This window comes from Ammodytes marinus (genome assembly GCF_949987685.1).
Source record: "Ammodytes marinus genome assembly, chromosome: 21".
In the NCBI taxonomy this organism is placed as follows: domain Eukaryota; kingdom Metazoa; phylum Chordata; class Actinopteri; order Uranoscopiformes; family Ammodytidae; genus Ammodytes; species Ammodytes marinus.
Window position 1 is genome coordinate 3,144,391 of NC_137225.1, and position 23,398 is coordinate 3,167,788.

At 41.6% G+C, this 23,398-nt stretch overlaps 1 protein-coding gene across 1 annotated transcript in view; it reads left to right on the plus strand.

Moving 5' to 3' along the window:
* The window catches only part of lancl2 (LanC lantibiotic synthetase component C-like 2 (bacterial)), a 57,901-nt gene extending 36,172 nt beyond the window's left edge, over nucleotides 1–21,729 (plus strand). The window contains exons 8-9 of the mRNA XM_080050620.1: nucleotides 19,428–19,500; nucleotides 21,614–21,729. Of these exons, the coding sequence (XP_079906746.1) occupies nucleotides 19,428–19,500; nucleotides 21,614–21,690 (150 nt within the window). The 3' untranslated portion in view covers nucleotides 21,691–21,729. The remainder of the gene's footprint in view (nucleotides 1–19,427; nucleotides 19,501–21,613) is intronic.
* The last annotated feature ends 1,669 nt before the right edge of the window (nucleotides 21,730–23,398 follow it).

Here is a 23,398-nt window from a genome sequence, read left to right on the forward strand (position 1 = left end):
ATATGGTGACAAAGCTCAAGAATATTAAGTTAATAAACATATAAAAGTGTACTAAATAGAGTATAAGTGTTAAAAGCATAACATGTAAAATTAAAATGACAAAAGTCGCATTGAATGGAAATACTAGTATAATTGGTTAAAAATACTTAAAACTAAAGTAAAAGTACTTAGTTAGTGTCCACCACTTGTATAGTGAAACTTTGGTCAAGTAGAAAGAGCTAACAATTTTCTACTGTGCAGTTTACTGGAGTTTTACTAGCCTTTAAAACTACACTGAGTCACAATTGAGAAGTGGTGAATATTGTGTGGTCCTCTGCAGAGTGTTAATTGATGGGCCATCTGCTTCAAAGGACACCGCGGCTCGCGCGCGTATTGCACATGCGCACTGCGCACTGCCCATCCCCCATCTCCCACCCAGAGCCACAGCCATAGCCATAGTCGTCTTCTGGATGGCGTGATGGCAGCAGTGAACATGGCAGCAGCGACAGAGAGATTTAAAAGACGGATCAAATTATTACGGGCTCATCACGAGCAATGCGCAGCACGACACCAGCAGCAGGTAAGAATTTAAGATAATTATGGTTGCATGCATCTGTGGTTTTTAATTGATATGTTGTGATGAACACTGAAGCATGCCGCTAATGCTAACTAGCTTAGCGGCTCGCGCTGCTGTTGGCTAATACAGTACACTACAGGGGCTGGTTGCACCAGCTTGGCCGTAAAAAGACAAACGTTCGTCAAGCCTAGTGACTGGGGATGGGCATCGGAACCGGTGCTAAATTTAGAATTGTTATATGAAAATTTCGATTATTTTTGATCGATTCCTGCGCATGCGCAAAATGACGTACTCACGTCATGCGACGTCACCTTGCAGGCATGTCTGTGTTTTGATTAGAGCTAACGGTTAGCATACAACAGCATTGCTGTCATGGACCTATTCAGAAAGATTGCTGTAACCTGAGCGAATTAAATGGTCAAAGCAGGCGACCAGGGATAAATCTTGCTACTTTTACTGGTCATTAGAGGAATAACTGTTTTAAAGAAGCTCCGCAAAAGCATCTCGCACATCAGGTCGCGCCGTCGCATTACAACCGAGCGCCTGAGAGCCGAGTAGCGAGCGCTGCTCTTCCTCCTCACACTAGAGCTGCAGGGCTCATAACCGAAGCAGTGCACAGCGGCACAGCAACGCGACTTTCTACACCGGCCCATAGACTAGGCTATATAAAGTACAAGCAACGTCTGTATCGCGGCTGGTGCTGTCGGGAGTAGGCTACTCTCACACGGCCAGTAGCAGCCCCCAGCCTGCTGCTGCAGACAGCAGACAGAACGCACCGTGATCACTGCCTCGTGAGCTGCCTCAGTTTGTAAATATAGCAGGCTACGTGAATATAGATAATAGAAAGAAGAAAAGAAAATGTTGATTTCAGGTGGAATATATCAGAGATTCCCCTTCTGATTATCTAAAATGTGACTTATTAAAGAGCCTGTTTAAAGACAATATTTCCCATTGGTTAGGTTTCCAAAAGCTCTGAAAGGAGTTGTGATATTGGGTTTCATTTATTTTATGTAGCCTGTTTATAAGAACAAGATTGAGAGAGAAAAAACGATAAATAAATGTTTTTTACATAAACATTTGACCCCTTTCTTTTATCTTATTGGAATTGGGAACCGTTAAGAACCGGAATCGATAGTCAGAATCGGAATTGGAACCGGAATTGGTCAAAACTCAAACGATACCCATCCCTATATTTTACAGTGTTTTCACCATTTTAAATTCAGGGCTCCAGACTGCATTTTGGGACCATTGTTTGAGACAGTGCAAGTACTTTTTACTACTAAGCACTTGCGCGACCGGAACATTCACCGTCGGACTTATGTTTCCATTTATTATTATTACTGCCATTATTAGTGTTTTGTGTGTGAGAAAAAGAAGGGAGAGTCCGCGAGTTATTAGTGAAATGATCAACTGGGCGGATCACGTGATCTATTTTCATCGTAGTGTCAAGCTGTCGTCATGTCTTTCACGTTTCCGCCATAGCAATAAGGCTGCTAAAGACCAGAGACACATCTTGCAACTTTTTTTTTAAACCGCGTTCACTAGAGCAGAGCAGCAGCGCATGCCGTCTCTTCTCCTCCTCCTCCTCTCCTCCTCCTTGCCGCTGACAGCCTCAGCTTGTCTGATACAGGGCTCTAGACTGCGACCAAATGCTCGCATTTTGTAACATTTTGAGACAATGCGAGTACTTTTTAAATCTAGGGGCGCGACCGGAAAATTTGCCGAGATTTGTTTTCATTGAGAGAGAGAGAGAGAGAGAGAGAGAAGGGACAGTCCGTGAGTGATCAATGAAACGATCAACTGCGCGGATCACGTGACCTACTGTCCTCTGTGTCCCGCTATCGTCACGTCTTTAATATGTTGCCAACTGGCGACTTTTTCCGCTATACCTGCCGACTCTCCGCCATAGCGCTAAGGCTAGTTAAAGACCAGCGACACATCTTGCAACTTTTTTTTTACCGCGCTCCTCACCGCTGACAGCACTCACTCACACGGGCAGTCTGAGCAGCCCCCCCTCCCACCTGCAGCAGACAGACAGCACCGTGTGTCAGGTGACGTTTGTGAACACGAAAATTATTTTATAGGTCCACATTCAATAGGCCACTGCATATCCATAAAAAAGCTAACATTGTGGTTAAATGGCAACCCAAAAAGTTTGGAAAGTGAGTTTGTGTATGTAAATAGGCCTAGTTAATTTGTAAATTACTTGGTCAACATTTTCTATTAATTGTGCCTCTTTCAGAATTGTCAGCATTTTCTAGTTGATGTTGTCATCTAGCTACTACTATTTTATTTTGGTCCTGTAACTATTTTGCTTACAGAGGATTCAGCAGAGATAATAATCAGAGGGCTCAGATGTAGAAGGGGCTGTGGTGAAAATGGGTTCCTTTCCTAAAGAAATGTCTGAAGGATTTCACATGGCAATTAGGTGTTATTATCAAAAAGACAAAGAACTATATCATTTGTCAGTGTGGTCCAAAACATGATGGCAATACAATATTAGTGGGCCTAATTAGTAAAATTGGGAAAAATGTGAATATATATAATATATATATTTTTAAAGGCCTACTTCACCGGTTTGAATATGAAGGTGTATTGAATTCTGAGATCCTATGTAGTATAATAAAAAATTTACGTTGTAAATATTACTGTGATGTCTTTTACTGTGACATCACAGTAATATTTACAAAGTACGTTTTTTTTTAACCCTATATTTCTCTTTCTGTGATGTCACGAGAAAGAGAAATATAGGGTTAAAAAAAAAACACTCTTTCTGCCTTTTCTCAGGCTAGGATGAACCGATTTAATTTTTTTTTCACATTTATACTACATAGGATCTCAGAATTCAATACACCTTCATATTCAAACCGGTGAAGTAGGCCTTTAAGGTGTGCCACTAAAATTTCTGCTTGCCCCCCCTAAATGTGTTGGGAAAAAAATGCTCCTAATAGAAAAGGTTAGTCTGGAGCCCTGCCTCCAGACTAACCTTTGTGGTGGCTTTGTTATGACGTTTCTCCTTACTGTGCTGACCTCCTTTGCAGGGCCAGACCCAACATGAGAAAAAAGAGGATCAGACTGAAGAGCTAGAGGAGGGAGAGAAGACCGAGCTAGAGGGAGAGAAGACAGGCGGCGAGGAGGAGGAGGAGGGAGAGAAGACCGAGCTAGAGGGAGAGAAGACAGGCGGCGAGGAGGAGGAGGAGGGAGAGAAGACCGAGCTAGAGGGAGAGAAGACAGGCGGCGAGGAGGAGGAGGAGGGAGAGAAGACCGAGCTAGAGGGAGAGAAGACCGAGCTAGAGGGAGAGAAGACCGAGCTAGAGGGAGAGAAGACCGAGCTAGAGGGAGAGAAGACCGAGCTAGAGGGAGAGAAGACCGAGCTAGAGGGAGAGAAGACCGAGCTAGAGGGAGAGAAGACCGAGCTAGAGGGAGAGAAGACCGAGCTAGAGGGAGAGAAGACCGAGCTAGAGGGAGAGAAGACCGAGCTAGAGGGAGAGAAGACAGGCGGCGAGGAGGAGGAGGAGGGAGAGAAGACTGACGAGCTAGAGGGAGAGAAGACAGGCGGCGAGGAGGAGGAGGAGGGAGAGAAGACCGAGCTAGAGGGAGAGAAGACCGAGCTAGAGGGAGAGAAGACCGAGCTAGAGGGAGAGAAGACCGAGCTAGAGGGAGAGAAGACAGGCGGCGAGGAGGAGGGAGAGAAGACTGACGAGCTAGAGGTAAGTCCAGGGTTTTTCCTGGCTCAGAAAGGGCCTATGGGGGGTCAGTACGTGACCGACTTTTTTTGGGTCGTGACTGTGCAACAGTAAAGGCAAAACGTTTGTGTATTTAAAGAGGGTTTTGGGGTTAAAAAAGGGCAGTTTCTGTCCAGCTAAAGAGCAGTCAGCCTGTCAATCACTGTGTTACCATGGAGCTCACTGACTCTTAAATCACAATGAACAACCCTTAGATATTAACTGACTAATAATGTTATTGTTTATAATAGGCTTAAACCTTTTTAAAGTTCCTTTTTAGATAGGGGCTGTTGTGAGATTATTGTGGACAATTAGGCCTACTGTGATGCGATAGCCTATAATTCATTAATGGTTATTATTAGCCTACTTGCTTAATTTTTTTTTAAATACAGAGGTTATTGGTCGTTTTGGAACATGTATTTCCCAATTTAAAACATAAAAATAAAGCAGCATTGAAAATTCAGAAAATCAATCTTGTATGGCTACACTAGCATGCTGTTCTACAAATAACTCAATAGTTGAAATAATAAATACAATGTGTTTTCTCCTTAAAATGACTAAATACATTTCTCCAAAGGTCAAAGACAGTAACAGTCAGTGCGTTTACATGCAGACTCATAATCGGGTAACTAAACGAATAAGACTTCAACAGGACTTTTAAACTGCATGTAAACACCTTTATCCGATCTACTTCGCACACAAATCGGCACAATAACGGACAAGAGATGTCGGATAAGAACACCTAGATAAGTCGTTCGTTGTCGGCATTCTCTCTGCATGTATACAGGGATCGGACATCGCTTATCGGACTTCTCGTTCTGTGCTTGTGTGCCTGCGCGTGATAGGCTACACCATGGGTTATTGACGGAAGAGAACCGGACGTGGCTCTTTCAACACTTGTTGAAAGCATGGTTGAAAGGGCTACAGCGCCACCTAGCATAGTGGAGACAGCCATGCATTGGACATTTATCCGATATCTGAAAGGCCATGTAAACTCAGACAAGTGACACGGTCCGTTCGAGTGTCTAGTTCGATATATGTGATAATCTAATCTAGTTGTGCCATGGAAACGCACTGAGTGTGGTACTTCTATAAACACTTATGCCTCGTTTCCACCGAGTAGAGCGGGTCGGGTCAGAGCGGCTCAGAGCGGGACAGCTCACTTTTAAGAATCTCGGTGTTGTTTCCACCGCCGACCCTACCCTTACTGGTGGGGCGGGGTTTAGGCTGGACTGCGATAGCCGCCGCCAGAATGTGGGTTAAACTATCGGGCTGTGGAACAGCTGTGGTCAAGCCAGCGGTCTCTTGTTTTTGCTTGGTCAAACCAGCCGCTTCTTTAGGCTATTTATTCCCCCCGTGTTGTTGTGAGCACACAGACGGCTCGGTGCAACTGATATACAGTGAGCGAACAGTGCTGGCTGCGGCAGCTACGTGACATCGTAGCAGTGGGACACAGTGTAGCCAACTGGTTAAGTTAATGACGAGGAAAAACACCACACAATAAACAGTGCTGCGCTCACATTTTCGCCAACACACAAGACTCTCTTCATGATTATTTCTACCAACTGTGGTCAAACCAGCGGTCTCTCGTTTTTGCTTGGTCAAACCAGCCGCTTCTTTATTCCCCCCGTGTTGTTGTGAACGTGTATTTACTAGCCTACTATCTATGGCGAAAACACACAGAAACGGCTCGGTGCAACTCATGAGCGAACAGTGCTGGCTGCGGCAGCTACGTGACTAGCAGTGGGACACAGTGTAACCAACTGATTAATTTATTGACGAGGAAAAACACCACACAATAAACAGTGCTGTGCTCACATTTTCGTCAAAACACAAGACTCTCTTCACTCTTGCCGAGATGACTACACATGGCGGAAATGATTCTTTCGACCAATCAAATGACGGGGGTGTGTAGCTCCACATTTTCGGCCCGCTTTCAGGCGGCTAGTACCCCTACGGAGGAGTACTGAGATTGGGAGCGGCTCAGAGCTGTTAGGTGCGCTTAAACCGTACCCTACCCAACTTGGCAAATGAAAAGCCAAACTATCCGGACCGAACCGCTCCGATCCGACCCGCTCTACTCGGTGGAAACGAGGCATTACTGAAACTTGCCTGGGCCATCACTCTCATGCATTCCTCAAACTTTTCTCTGCGCTGTCTGAGCTGATAGATAGGTTGTGTTGCCACGGTGATGTGGAGTCTTAAACTGTTCTAGCTTTACAGAGCACTTCTTTCTGTTCAGCTGCATTTATTTTCGCCACCAGTTCAGTGACGGCTTGCTTCTGCTCGTTTACTCTCCCGCTTGCATGCCGTAGTCACACATGGCCGCATACAGAGCCGCACACAAACACAGACACACACACACACCAGCTGATAGAGGAACCCTTTGAGACGCGTGCACATTAATTTACCGCAAATCGCGGCCCTTCGCAAAGTTTTGACCATGGAAAGAGGTGCATTTACCTTTGTCAGATTTTTTTAACTTAAAAAAAAAAATCTGTTGGAGACCCCTGCTTTAGATCTATCTTAAAGGTGCAGTGTGTAATATGACATCATCAAGAAAGTTCTAGAATGCAATGCTCCCTGGGTAACCCCACCCCTTTCGAATAATAACAGAAGCTACAGTGGCCTTCAAGGACAAGAACAATTCTAAATTTTAAACAATGCACCTGATGACATTCCAACTATGACACTTTCAAGATGGCGGCACTAGGCTTTGGTCCAAAATATGCAGAAATATGGACATATGAGACCCTTTTTAAGGGAAAAAATAATAATTCAAAACATTTTGTTCAGCTATTATGCACTAAATGAAATGTACTTATGGATATTATAATTGCTTTCTACAAAATCTGCTAGGAAATAAAACCCAAAATTCTACACACTGCAGGTTCAACACAATGTAAAAATGTATTATTCTGCAATTGCTAATTGTATTTGAGTGTTTTTTTTTTTTTTTCTGTAGCCCTTTCAGGAAATGGAATGCCCCTCAGACCCAGATGTCCCTCCACTGAGCAGAACAGAGAGTGTCTTTGTAAGTTTACAGACACACCTGTGTGTATCTTGAAATCAGTTGTGATGACAAAAATAAGAACTACAGTGCCTTGCAAAAGTATCCATACCTCGTAAACGTTCCACATTTTGTCACGTAACAACCACACGTACATTTATTTTATTGGGATTTTTTGTTCAGAACGAAATAAACATATTAATCACTTAAAAATGGGCAGCTTATGGGGTGCAACACAGTAAGACGCTGATTCAATAGTGCGCACACCGGCCACTTAGGAGCGCTGCATGGGACTGCGTAAGGGCAGTTATCTCCGTCTTGGAGCAGCTGGGGGGACTCTGCAGCACGGGAGCTGCATTCATTCATCGCTTCTAACATGTTTAGTTTTAAATATGTAGAGTAGTACGCTGCTCTTTATTATAAAAAGACAATGCACAACATTTAGCCTTACATTTTATTTATTTGACGCACTTTTGAGATTTTAGTTTCTATTTTAATGTGTCATTGATCGCTAAAGCGAGCGATTTATTTCCACCATTAACTGGCACCTTTCGGCTTGTTTTTCTGACCCGGGACCTCGGCAGTAATGGTCCACGGTCACGCTGGTGGAACTGGACCATGGGCGCTCTCACAGCTGGTGGTTGCCTGGCCCTGTGGAGGTTAATACGGACCGTTTTGTGCCACTGACGGCTGACCACTCGTGCCAAGCACATCTGTCACACAGTAAAACACAAAATGTTATTTTTAGATGTGTATTTCTTTCATTGGAAAAAAAAACAAGACCGGCGTTATTAAAGGCCCTGGCAACCCAAATCCACTAAATCCTTGTAACTATGTTATTTGGGGGGTAAAATCAGTGCTAATATGTATATGAAAGGTTTTAGGAATATCTGTTAGCCCCCCGCAAACATACTGTCATGTCAGTTGGTCGACCATTTGAATAATCCTGATTCGAATGTTGCCTTAGAGCTAAGGCTTGGGACGTCACAGGAAGGATCTCCGTTATAAAATGCATTGAGACGGCCATTAGAAAATTTCTGATTCGAACTTTGGCTTACATCTTTTGCTTGGCACGTCACACGTTCTCTCTTGTGCCGCGCAAGAGATACAGACTGTCTCTTTGCGCCTGAGCCTACACTCAAAGCCCCGTCTGAGTGAAGCAGCGTGCACCCCGGTGAAACACTGTGATGGTGAAATTCACAGTGAGACCTCGCCGAGCCGCCGCGCAGAAAAACGATGTGGTTTAAGACTAAATGATAACCGGGGATTCTTGCACGTTAACGTTGTAGAGGGGGCAGGCTTTCACGTTCCGATTGATTTTTTTTTTTTTTACATATTACGAGTTTAGGCCTACTCCTTGTGCTCTTAATTCAAACCGCATATCGCATCAGCTCACGTGATGAGAAACATAATCCGACTCAACATAATTTTTTTTCTCTCTCTATTCCCACTCCTATCCTCAGAAAAAATTTGATTTTAAAAATGCATATGCCTAAAATAGATTAAATGCCTAAATGGGAAATAAACTAATAATAAGAGATAACAATAAATATGAGACAGAGATATTTTTATATATTTTCATCGTGACACTGACACCTGTTTCAATTAAATAGGTTGTGGTGGGAAAAAATTGCCTATAACTAATTGCAAACCTATATAGGCCTAATAATAATAAGTTAGGCTACTTTCTGCAAGTGATGTTGAGCTGCTGCTCTCAGCTGTGCCAGAGCATTCACCGTTGCTAAGGATACCAGCCACCGTGCAGCCCGGTGCAGCAGTGTGAACTGCCAGTCAGGCTCGTTGTGAGCATGTGCAGCATTTTCAAGTTTGCGTCTCGTTGTGTGGTGAATCTTTGGTCTGAACTGGGCTTAACCTGCTCAGCACCGTGACTGAGAGAACGTTCCCTTACAGAACGTTATTGGCCACGCCCACACCGCCCTGCAAAATGTTCTCGACAGCAAAAAAGACTACATTTCATTATATTTATGAAAATCTATTTTTTATCAGATAATTGTAAACAGCTTATTGAGAAACCCAACATCAATGTCATTTATTTATTTGTGAGGGTTGCCAGGGCCTTTAAAGGTTTAATATTTTCCCTTATCGGACAGTTGGTACGTCTGTTTCTCCTCCACCACTTATGCCTGCACCTCCAGTTGGTGTTGCATTTCAGAGCAGCAACACACTTTTTTTTAGTGGTGATTTTTAAGTCGGACCACTTTTTCTTCACCTAGCCTATGTAAAGAAATTGTGACATAAAATTGTATATGCTACTTCATATCATATGAGCGATAACACTGATGTAAACCTAAAATACACCAAAATCAGCTGGACATCGCTGTTGACCGCAGCAGTTATTTCCTTCCACACTGCTGCCTTCTGACGTTCTTTGTTTTAATGTTCCGAAATTATTATTTTTTTTCTACTTTCGCTGTTATGCTGTCAATTTATACTTCAGAGAAGTTCCTCTTCTTTTAACGTAATGCGCATATCCATGTCTTCAAACCTCTCGGCGAGGCCTCTAAACTGAGAAAATATAGGGGCGTGATTTCAAATTACTTTTTTTTTTTTCAGTCGTCGCATTTATCAAATCTTGCTGATCTGCCGAGATACGACCATTTGATAAATACCACGTGATATCTGGGGCCTCATTTGTCAAAGTGGGCCAGCACTTTGTACAGTGCACACTGTCATAAATGTGCTTTTATAAATACATGTTATTCCATGTTTCTCCCTTCTTTACAGGATGAGTTAAATGGATGGCTCTTCTTAAATATGTGGTCACATTTCCAATTTCTTCTATGGTTTTCGAGAAACAAGGGGTGGCACAACTTCCAAAATGCACAACTTGCCCCACTCTCCCCTATATATAAAAAATGTAAAACCATGTATAATTGTCATTCCACTTCAGCTATGCGCCACTTTGTGTTGGTCTATCACATACAATCCCAATAAAATAAATGTAAGTGTGTGGTTGTAATGTGACAATGTGGAAAAGTTCAAGGGGTATGAATACTTTTGCAAGGCACTGTATATTATTGTTGATGGGAAAGGCATAATTTGAAAAATTAAGTGGGAAATATTCTTAATTTAAACGTAATTGAGTCCCATCTGATTTTCTCTTCTAGCTTACAAAAAAAATGCTTAGGATCTCTGAAGATCAATCAATCACAAGCAGTGAGGATGAGCCTCGCACATCATCATCAGAAACGGACGTTTCGGAGGAAGAAAGAAAAAACTACACTTCAACTAAGAACTCGGTTCTACGCTTGAAAAAATGCAGACGGAGATTGTCTGCATTTAACCGGCTTGACACAACCTTTCAAACTACTTCTGAGTCCTCTTCCCGTTCAGAATACTGTGAAGATGTTGTGAGACTGCACAACCATATCGATGCAGAAAGGCCCAAGTATCGACTCAATCTTGAAACTGCACCAAATAAGAGGAACTGGTTAAGTCTTGCTAGACTAACGCTCTGTGAAGTCATCGTCTTCAATCGTAGGAGAGAGGGAGAAGTTTCAAAGATGTCCCTGAATGACTTCATGTTGAGAAACACCTTTGCCAGTCATCCAGATCTTGACCTTGCCTTGACCGACGTGGAAAAGAAGCTCTGCAAATACTTTGAGTGTGTGGAAATCAAAGGTAAGCGGGACAAAAAGGTCCCTGTCTTACTCAGCCCAGACATGGTGTCCTCCATACAGATGCTGGTGAATTACCGACGACGATGTGATGTGCCGGATGAGAATGTTTATTTGTTTGGTAGACCTGAGGCAGAAAGTCACCTCAAAGGATCTGATGCCATCCGCGCTATCGCATGTGAATGCGGAGCGAAGGACCCGCAAACATTGACATCGACAAGATTAAGGAAACAAATGGCAACAATGTCACAAGTTTTGAACTTGAAAGACAATGAGGACTGCCTCACTGGTTTTATGGGTCACATCAACATCAAGGTCCATAGACAATATTATCGGCTCCCTGAAGGGACATTAAAAGTTGCCAAAGTTGCAAAGCTGCTGATGGCCTGTGGGAGAGGAGAGCTATCACATTTTAAAGGGATGACATTGGACGAGATCAACATTGAACCAATTGGTATAACCTCACCTTGCACACACTATTTTTATCATTTTAATTTGTGATGGTTTAAATGTCATGGGTTTGTTGTGCTTGTTGACAACATTTTTTGCTGTGTTTATTTAGAGGAAGTACCTGAAGACAGCTCTCTATCTGGAGAAGAGGAGATGTTGAGTCTATCCTCTAACTCATCAGGTACATTCACTGAACCAGTGGTTCTGGAGGTGGGGTCTGGGCACTCACAGGGCTTCCTGGGTGTTCCCAGCATGAAAGGGAATAATTTGATTTCACTTGTTTACACCATAACACACTACTACACAACTATTGTCATGTGTTTTATAAACTTCATGTATGTTAAACATCTAAAGCTTTTATCTAATGGGGGTCTAATTTGTGTCAGTTTTGGGGCCCTTGGGTGGGGTATCTATTAAGGACCAAAAATTACATAACTTAAAATATGTTTTAGTCTTGAAAAAGTTGAATTCCATATTTCTACATGTATTATTTTATATATTTGTTTTTGTTATGTCATTTTTCATCCATAGGTTACAACCCTGAGGAGGAGGAGGACGATGAGTCTTCAACCTCATTACAGCCGAGCAAAGGTATTTCACCACTTACCTGTTCCAGAGGGTGTAACAATCCAGTTAATACACAATTCATAATTATTAATTATAATCTTCTTCCAATATCAGAGTACTTTTACTGTCATTCATTGTTTTCTAAGCTCTGCTTTAATTTGTCTATTTAACTAGGCTTTCTTCAATGTCTGCTCCAGGGACAGTTTCTGTAATTTCTTATTCAATGCAAGATACACAAATCAATATCCTTATCATACCAGGAGAAAAAACTTGAATGAAAATGTATTTGATATAGTGCTTTAAGTGAACCTTTCTACCATTATATCTCTTTGTTTTCAAGGAGCGTCAAGACATGTGAAGAAGAGGAAACTCACACAGAGGACACGCACAGAGGGGGACGATGAGTCTGGAACCTCATCACAGCCGAGCAAAGGTATTTCACCACTTACCTGTTCCAGAGGGTGTAACAATCCAGTTAAAGTGGCTACGAGTAACTTTGTCGGTTGGCGGCCCCGTTGGACAAAAGCGGTAGTATTTTTACGACGCCCGCTGTCGTAAAGCTGTTTTGTAGCGCGTGCCAGCCGTGCAAGTGTCAAATGATTAGGACACATTATATTGCATGTCCGTGTGTTGAAAGTGTGAGGGCACGGACACTTATCGGCTCCGTGGGAGTGGTTAGTGACACTGCATCAACTAATGCCAGTCAGTGCTACACACACCTGATTGCAATGAGTTGATGCAGGTTCACTAACCACTCGCACAGAGCTGAAAGATTACGTGTCCTCACAGAAAGCGAATGAACGAGAGACGGCAGTTAGTATGGATCACGATGAGGTAATGTGTTTATGTTGTTGTAAATAAGGACTATTTCAGATGAATAATCGTCATCTGATGATGGTGAAGCAAAGTAAACTTTGTTTTAGTAGGCTACCGCTCATTCAGTAAACACTGCAGTCTAGTTCGCTCCTGTGAAATTGTATACACATTGCTTGGCAACGCCTTCCCGCCCGTATATCCCTCTCCCTTTTAGCTTTTCTTCATTGCATTCTCTTTTTTTTCTTTGATGGTTCAGCCCCGTTAGCAGTCATTATGACGACAAACAACTGTCTCAAACAAGGCTCCCGCTCCCCTTCCCTCACCTGGAGGGATAGGCTTCTCAAATCGCGTTGCTGCGATACACTGAAATCTGCAACCAAAACGAAAATGTGACCATATAGCCTGCACGCGCAAACCGAAAATCGGACTGGGTGTGCGACCAGACCAAACGCAGTAATAAAAACGATATAAATACTTATTTCTTTGTACTGATGGTCTCGTTTGCTGTCAAAGGTAATTTATGATTATCAGAGGAAACATGAGGCTGCTTAAAAGATATTTAAAAGTTACTCTTAGCTGCTTTAAAACACAATTATTAATTATAATCTTCTTCCAATATCAGAGTACTTTTACTGTCATTCATTGTTTTCTAAGCTCTGCTTTAATTTGTCTATTTAACTAGGCTTTCTTCAATGTCTGCTCCAGGGACAGTTTCTATAATTTTATTATGTTTTTATATAAAATGACACATTCTTATTCAATGCAAGATACACAAATCAATATCCTTATCATACCAGGAGAAAAAACTTGAATGAAAATGTATTTGATATAGTGCTTTAAGTGAACCTTTCTACCATTATATCTCTTTGTTTTCAAGGAGCGTCAAGACATGTGAAGAAGAGGAAACTCACACAGAGGACACGCACAGAGGGGGACGATGAGTCTGGAACCTCATCACAGCTGAGCAAAGGTATTTCACCACTTACCTGTTTTCTGAGGTCTACTTATGTCCTAGACCACTGTGTCGAGAAACATTGGCTTAAATCCCAAAAGAATATATTTCGATTATTGAAAAACCTGGAAATGTATTTGAAAGAAGAACCTTTATTAAATAGTATTATTCTCTCGAAAAATTTAGGGAATTGCACAATACATGAATGATAGGACATTTGGTCCAGCTGCTTTTTGGAAGAATTTGTCTTCAACTCTACCGTCTCAAAACATGAGAAAATTAGACACATATAATGATTCATGATAGAGATAGATAGATAGATTCTTTAATAATCCTTTAAAGGAAATGACAGTGTCACAGCAGTGTATGGACAGACATAACAAACACACATTCCCTCATATAGCTAAAATACCAAAAAAAAAAGATTAAAAACAATAAATACAATAATAAATACTACAAAGAAAGTGCAAAGTTATTGTTGTGCATAATAAAACCGTATGGCAGCTGGTATACAGGACTTCCTGTAGCGCTCCGTTTTGCACATTGGTGCAATTAGTCTGTGACTGAAGGTGCTGTTCTTGATCACCTTCAGGGCGTGGAGTGGGTGAGTGGGGTTGGTCATTATTGTATGCAGTTTGTTGAGGATTCTGGCCTCTGCCACCTGCTGGACCTTGAGCTGCTCAGCCCCGACCACTGAGCTGGCCTTCTTGATCAGCTTGTCCAGCCTGTTTTTGTCCGCTGTGCGAGCACCTTCTCCCCAACATGCCACAGTGAGTGTGCACTGGCCACCACTGAGTGGTAGACAGTGCACAGTAGGGGTTGGCAGATGTTGAATGACCTTAGTCTCCTCAAGAAAAAGAGTCGACTTTGTCCCTTCTTGTACACCGCCTCCATGTGGCTTTTCCAGTCCAGCTCACTGTCGAGTTGCACACTAAGGTACCTGTGGTTGGCGACCATCTCCACCACAGTGGACACAAGCAGCTCTGAGTCCTGTCTGTGAACAAAAAGGAATTATTATTATTTTTATTATTATAAACTGGTTACACCTTTCAGGTGTGTGTGGGGAGGGGAGAAGCTGAACAACAATGTTTCTTTCAATTCCTTTTACACAGTAACAAGGGACCCTTATTATTATTATTATTATTATTATTATTATTATTATTATTATTATTATTATTATAATAATTGTAATAAAAAAGGAAACACTCAAATGTGATAAAAGTTGATGCAAAAATCCATTCTGTTATTTGTAAATAGTTTACTTTTACACAAGAAACCCTTGCACAAGGAAACACAGAATAAACATATTTTGCCATTAAATAGCAATAGTTATAATAATAATAAAGTAAAAGGCACTTTGTCACACTTTTCAATTGTGATCAAAGTCCAAACTGAGAAATAAGTCCTGTTAATATAGAATTGACAAACGTGCACGACACACAAAGCTTTGACATTTTACCATTCATACATATATTCTTACCTGTCTTCAAATGGGTCGTAACCATCTCTATATTCATCTTCGAGTAAAAGCCTCTTATATCGTTGTGTCACCCTCTCCTCCTCTCCATGTTTGTTTAAACATTTTTAATTATTTGTTATAGATGCATCAAGCAGGAAGAGGAAGATGTGGAGCAAGGAAGAAGTACCAGCTGTTGAACAGAAGCTGATTTTTCTGCATTAAGACTGGCAAGGTTCCTGGTAAAGCACAGTGTCTTGAATGTATCCATGCATTTCCAGAGGCACTTAAAGGTAGGACCTGGGAAGCTGTGAAGTACTACGTGAAAAACCGTATATACACTTGGAAGCGGCGGGCTACAAGTACATTTTAACTGCAAGTTGTTTTAAGGCAAGATTTTTCCAATCTTCTACTGTCCAATTTGGAAAGCCTGTGTGAATTGTAGCCTCATTTTCCTGTTTTTAGCTGACAGGAGTGGCACCCGGTGGGGTCTTCTGCTGCTGTAGCCCATCTGCTTCAAAGTTGGATGTTTTGCGTTCAGAGATGGTATTCTGCATACCCTGGTTGTAACGAGTGGTTATTTGAGTTACTGTTGCCTTTCCAACATGCCATGTTCAAAGTCACTCATTTCTTCCTTATTCTGTTGTTTAAAAGGTTTAGTACCTAGGGGGCAAAACCCCTTTTTTTGAAAAATAGACATGGAGCGTTGTAAAAGGTTGTTCACCAGAAATTATATCCAGGACCTTCCAGGATCCCAACCTGGGTGGACAACCTGGTCAACAAGCTGCTGGAAAGCTACAGGGGGCCGACAAAAAGTTTGAATAAATATGAAAAATCATCAATATCTTACTAATGATGCGTAAATTTGCATATCTGCAAAGCCCCAAAATCTAGATGTTGGAAGAAAACAAAGTAAATTTGTTTTTAAATTTTGAAAACAAAACAAGTGTCCAACTGCCTGAAGCTTTTTCTAATCACAGTTCAAATTTGATCAATAACCCATAGAAAATTTATTTTTTACACTGTTTTTTCCAAGGGAATGTCTAGCCGTTTCCTAAAATAGCAGCTGGAGACTCCAAAAGGACACTTTTGGTCCATGACACATGAAATGTAACTGTTTAAAAAATGTTTTTTCTATGGGTTATTGATCAAATTTGAACTGTGATTAGGAAAGGCTTCAGGCAGTTGGACACTTTTGTTTTGTTTTCAAAATTTAAAAACAAATTGACTTTGTTTTCTTCCAACATCTAGATTTTGGGGCTTTGCAGATATGCAAATTTACGCATCATTAGTAAGATATTGATGATTTTTCATATTTATTTAAACATTTTGGAAAATACTGTAATACAAAAAGTTTTTGTTTTAATGTCAGTAATCAACTGGCAAAGTTTCATAATGTTCTATAAGTTAAAAAAAATCCCCATTAGCCCATCGCCATTCACCCCCATTCTCTTAAACAGTGGTTCTGATTTGCTATGTCGGCCCGCTGTAGCTTTCCAGCAGCTTGTTGACAAGGTTGTCCAACCAGGTTGTGATCGTGGAAGGTCCTAGATGTCATTTTTGGTGAACAACCTTTTACAACGCTCCATGTCCATAAAATCACTTTGCCCCCTGGGCAGGGCTGTACGCTTATTGTTTTAGGTGGTAGCACTGGTGCTAGCAAGCAAAAAAATCAGTAGTACAAAAATAAATTCAGTAGCACACAAAGTATGATCGAAAACTTGCATAACCTTAACCCATGCATTTCGCTCTAATTACCTTTTAGCCTGTCATCTTGGTCTCATTTGAAATTCTCAATTAATCATATCCTAGTGCGTGCAGTAATAATTGTAGAAAAATTAATAGGGGTGCACTGATTGCGATTTAGACAAAAAAATCTAACCTGCCAATTGTAATTTTTTGCTGATTCAGAATTATTTCTCCCCATAAAATTAATATCTATATATTTTCTGTATATATACATATCATTATTATATTCATAATAATATTTTTTTTTGTTAAATGTCCTTCTGTTAATTAAAACCAAACTTTAAAACATTAAACATAGCCTATTAAATAAATAAATAGGCCTATACATATTGGTAAAATTTGGAATAAGTTAAATAGGTTTTTGTGAATGTGTTGGGAGTAGTTCTTCAGTGGCTTATCAGTTATTTCAAACGTTGTTTAAAAAGACTACTGTTTACTGCTCTCTGCAGCTGAAGCAGTTGATTTTCAAGCTAGCGCACTGCAGGGCTGTGAAGCGCTAACTTCTTGTTCTTACCGGCTTCAAAATAAAAGTCAACTCACGTTTGGCTAGTAACAGGCTTTTAATGTGAAGGCGCACAGGAAATGTTCTGTTTGCACACGCACTAACTTAACTGTGTGCCGTCTCCTTCCGGTAATTACCGTTGGTGAAGTGTATTAATCGCCGCAAAAGCACAGGTCCCGAGCACACATCTTTCACCAGCCAAAGTGGAGGGTGGACTCAATAACTTACTTGCCAAAGTCTACATTTACCCGAATTTGGAGAGTGTTAATGTAGAGCCCTGTAAGCAGTGTTGTGCAGCACTCCTCTGTGTCTCAGACAGACATCATCTGCTCATTAGCAAGCTGTCGCACTAGTGCTAGTGGAATTGTATTCATCATCGCACGTGATCAATTTCAGTAGCAAATGCGATCAAAACTGTCGCACTGTACAGCCCTGCCCCTGGGTATAGACTTAAAAGAGTTGTCCTGTCCGGGTCTACATGCCTAAATGCATTGAGTTGCTGCCATGTGATTGACTGTGATTAGTTATATGTGTTAACAAGAAATTGAACTGCTGTAAGCCGGTGAGCCTGTGTGAATTGTAGCAATTGTATGCAATCTTTTTTTTTTTTTTGTAACGGCAGTTGTATCCCAACTTTGCACTTTATTTTATTTAATTTATTTTATACATGAACAAAAAAAAAGTTTTAAAAAGCTTGTTAAACTGACCATTTTTATATTAAATATTTTCATGCAGGCAAAAACAAATGTGTGACAGACTTTTCATTAAACATTTGGATAGCTGGTTTGTATAACTAAGTCTATAACTCAGCCTATGGTGTTTTTATACTGGATAGTTTAGTTGCGTGTGAACTACTAATAGTAGCTGTTTACACTGTACTACAGAATTTAACAAAGTAAGCAGAGGTTGTTTTTGTAACCTCTAATTCCAAATCATGTTCCTTTCTCACAGCAAATTACATTATTTCCTCAATGAATGGCTCAGAAAAATGTCATCTTGCAAAATCAAAATTTTCCCACTATATTAGTTGAAATTCTAATGTATACTCTAACCGGTGGCCCTGGTGGTTCCAGCACGGGCAGAGGTCGGGCTAATGGACTGTTGATGTGTGGAGGCCCAGCTGGTGCTCTGTCCTGGAGTGGGTGGCTGTGCTGAGCTGCTAAAGCTAGTTTGCATCTCATCTGTTGCAACTGTTCGATTTTAAGCAGCTCCAGTGTTTTTTCATCCTTGTTGTTCTCCATAATATTTATGACGTTTTTTTTAGTTTTTTTAAATATAAACATTAGACCACGTTAAAATACATCTATATATTAGATATATTCTATTCTGCTTGTTGCTCATCCAGAATATGTGGAGGCAGCTTCCTGGTGAAGGAAATGTCTCCTCAACAATTTAAATGCGAATATATATTTCCACACATCCCAAATACTGAGCCCATTCTAATCTATTTATATTTGTATTTTATTTAAAGTCCTAATGTAACAAGTTACTGCTGAGTAACACGCTACAGCCCGGCACCAACCCTCAGGTCCCCATCGTGATGGTAAATTTCTTATGAAATGATTGAAAAATTAGAAATTAGAAAAATTTAAATTTCAAGTCATAAATGGAAATCTAAAATAAAATAAAAAAATTGGGACTTGAAACCATGTCTGTATCTCCTTTAGAAAGGGTGGTCCCCAGGAGACACCGTTTTGTCCACTGACCCCACGGTGTAGGTTAAACGAGTATGTGTGTGTGTGTGTGTGTGTGTGTGTGTGTGTGTGTGTGTGTGTGTGTGTGTGTGTGTGTGTGTGTGTGTGTGTGTGTGTGTGTGTGTGTGTGTGTGTGTGTGTGTGCGTGCTTCCGCTTCCCTGACTCTGTGGCTGCTGCCCAATGAAGAAGAATGTTTGGAATTAAAAAGAGAAATAAAGTCTGTTCACAAATTCACTGACTGTGTTGTTGGCAGCAGTGCTTTAATAAATGAATGATTTGATGTATTCAGTGTGTAATTGTTTTTCCTGCAGTTTGCTGAGTGGTGTCTGGCCTGCGGGACCCACGGCTGTCGCATCCCAGACAGACCCTACTCGCTGTTTGAAGGTGATCCTTCTTTATTGTTCAGCTTGTCCACCATATCCCCTAAGAACTACTTTGACATTCATTCATTCATTCATTGCTATTTATTTTTGTATGTATTGTATGTAAAAGAAAACAGAAATTGTCATACAGAAAAAAATCTGATATTTCACAAAGTAGAACGAAATACACAAATGACAAATGCTTGATGGTTAGGATTACTACGTCCGAAAAGGAGTGGAAAGAAGTTCTTATTTAATCCCACCCGTAATATCTTCTTTGCGAGGACTAATTATTTCACAATGGATGTGACAGCAGGCCGGTAATTTTGTGTTGTGAGCATTAAGTCTGGTGCTACCTGTTGTTCCATCAAAGGGCAGTTTAAAGAGCATCCTGTGTAATTAATAGTGAAGTGGCCTTTTTCCCTCAGCTGTAATGAAAGAATTAAGGACAGGGCTGACAGCACAACACAACAGAGAGGCTTCTTTAAGGACAAATGAACCACAGGCAGCACAGCATCACGCACCAGTCTAATCACAGCTTTTAAACTCTGAGAGTCCATTTAAGGGGCTTAGGAGATTTGTCTTTTTTGATTGTTTTCAGAATAACCAAATCTTTCTCTTCTTTTACTGAATTCTAGGGTGACCCACTCTCATATTACCGTACACAGACTCTTGCACTCTAGCCTGGTCCTACCAGACCATCGTACTTCATTTCATTTGTACAGAAGGTCTGGAATCGCTCAATTGACAAACATTAACTCACTTGACGTCGGATGTCTGTTGAAAGTTTAAAACTATTGGATCTGCCCAGTGCCACTCTGGATCTGCCAACCAATCGCATAACGGTTGGTTGTGATGCATGTCATGCACCGGCTTCTGATTTTAACTGAGACTGGCGCACGACCTCAACGTCAGTGTTCTATGCCACTCTCTCTGTTCGCTGATTGGTCAGCAAAAAACGTCTGGCTGAGAAAACCCGCAAATATTCCGCGGACCCAGACTTACTGCTAGCCTGGCTCCGCCCGCCCGCCTACTTCCGGACAAATTTCATTTTCCCTTCAGTAGTCAGTCTGGGTGTACAGCGCATTTCCCAGATTCTCCGGAGAATCTACAATCGTCCAATCAGCGAACAGTGGCTGAGAACGCTCCAGTTTCAGTTGAATGCTGCGTTCCTTTATACTCGGAAGAAGGAGATTTCCGACTTGGTAGTTCCGAGTTCCGACCTGTCTGTGTTCCAGTGCATCTGCTCGCGAAAGTATGGACGCCTAAAACCTTTCTCGTCCAAATAACTAAACGTTAGGCTCTAACAAGTTACTGTTGCCAGGTACCGGTAGATTCATAGACTACAATATGTAGTGAAGTCGGAAATTTCCGAGTTCCCTGTCCAACTGGAACGCACCGTCAGAAGCCGGCTCATGACGACCAAACGTGATGCGATTGGTTGGCTGATCCAGAGTGGCACTGGGCAGATCCAATAGTTTTAAACTTCGACAGATACCCGCCTCCAAGTGAGTGAATTACAGCACTTCCAGACCTTCTGTACAAAGGAAATGAAGTACGATGGTCTGGTTGGAGCAGGCTAACTTACTGCTGAAGGGAAATTAAAATTGAGCGAAAGTAGGTAGGCGAGCGGTGCCAGGCTACTTCTCCTCCATAGGCACAAGTTATACATCAACAAAGATATCCAGAATGTACATTTCATGGAGCTGTAGTTTGACGTAGATGTTGTCCTCTGCTAAATGCCCCCGTCCTTAACAGTTAATGTCTGCATGCACCCCTCAATGAATAAATGAATGAGCTGCTCAGTGTATTGTATAGCACTTTTCTGAACTCAGTTACCAAGTGCTTTACAGAGCAGTTCAAAATCTATACAGAAAATCAAAGTAAAGCTAGGCCATATATTTCACTTTACTGCCAAGCTTTTGTACATGCAGGTGTGACTGTGTCATTTCTGCATACATTGAGAAATATGCCTTTCAGAATAAGTAGCTCTGACACAGTGTCCCTGAAGCTGCTTGGATTTTGATGCACGTCTATTCGCTCTATTACGGTAGTCCTTTTTGGATTAGAATACGTTTTCCCTGCTGCATAATTCAATGTGTAGCCATCATTAATGCATGTCTTCCTCCTCTCAGGTATGGCTGGGGCCATCTACTTCCTGTCAGAGATAGAAAAGCCTGAAGCTGCCTGTTTCCCTGCCTTTGAACTTTGACCTGTCCACTGAGGGGACGGAGGATGATGAAGGGCGGGGGGGGGGAGGGGGACAAACTCTTCAGGATGTATTAGTGATACAGCCATCACATTTGGTCCCAGGCAGTGAGCCAATCACTGAAAACAAAGATCACACCAGAACTGTGTACAGAGTGAGTGCTATTGATTGCTTGTTTGGAGTAATCATATGATTTGGTTTATTACTACAAGTTGACGGTGGTTCCAGTGCCAATCAAAGGCATCATGTGGACTGAAGGGGACAAAGTTCTAGATGTTCCTCCTCTAGAAGATGGACTCTTACCACAGGAACACTGGTGAAACCTGTGAGATCCCCCTGTCCCTGCACAGTGTTGGGATGAAGACATGGACCATTGTAATGTATTGCCGACTGGCACAGAAGACACACTCTATGCCCTCAGCCTTTAATATCAATGCCCCCTTGGCCAAGGAAGAGGGTTTGTGTGTGTGTGTGTGTGTGTGTGTGTGTGTGTGTGTGTGTGTGTGTGTGTGTGTGTGTGTGTGTGTGTTTGGTATTTCTATGCCTCTGCATGCTCACTGTAATTGGCTCATGGTGCTTCATACCTTATCGTACTGCTTTCCTCTTGCTGTATTTGACGCTGTGCTCCAGGTGTTTGTCACATAGTGGGGGAACGTTTCAGTCTTTCATTTCATTAAGTAATCAAAAGAAGCCCATTGCTAGCTAGCAGGCATACCAGCTGTAAGGGAACACTTTAATGTGATGTCTCTTTACCTTTTGTGTGAAAATACAAACATACAACGTCAGATAGGGACCGCTGGAGTCATAGCTGAGGCTTAATAAAGCAGCAGCTATCAGTGCGCCCCTAAAGGACAAAGAAAAACGGCAACAGTGCCAAGCTCTATTCCTCTATCCAAAAGCTAGATAGCTTTTAAGCTAGGAAGTTAGCTTGGCTAGTTTGATTGCATATTAAAATGCTGTTAAAGTGGCAGCATTTTTACGCTGGCTGACAGGATATTTTCCCCACAACATGACAAGTGTCCAATGAATGGAAGTAAATGTTGAAATGCTGTGCTGAGAAGGTTTTTTATGTAGTAGCTTACTACAAGCTACTATAAAAAAAACTGTACGTTGCACTGATAGCCTTTCTTCTGAAAGCCGTCCATGCTCGCTTTTTAGCTTGCATCTAGCCTTTTGTTAAACTTTATGATGTGGCAAATGTTTTAAAGGGGAAAAGGCGTCAAATGTGTTTTTGGATCATTTCTCCTTTTGTTTGCTACTGGCCTTAAACCTCTCCCACCGTTACATGTATAATTCCCAGCTATACATCTTTGGTTCCTCACTTCCCCTTAACTTCCTACTTATTTGATGTACTGAATGGCTGTGAAAACTGACATCTGTCCTGTGTGCATTCATTACTTGATCAGTGTCATTGGGTATAGGCTACAGATTGGCAGGGGCTTACCTGTTGCCTGAGGTGAGCACTGCACAGCCTACTACTACACATTGCATTTGAACCAAATGGCCCATTTGGAGTATTTTTCTGTGAGCACTATCTGGAGGGATGTCGGCATTACCAGCACAATTCCACTGTTTTTCTCTGCCATCTAAAAACAAGGAGTGTTGATATCACTAGGTCCACTAACCATCAGGCCCAGTACTGAACATGACATGGTTTCTAAATGCTTGTTGAATGCTATGGCAGGTCACTTGTGAATACGTCTGTGTTTAA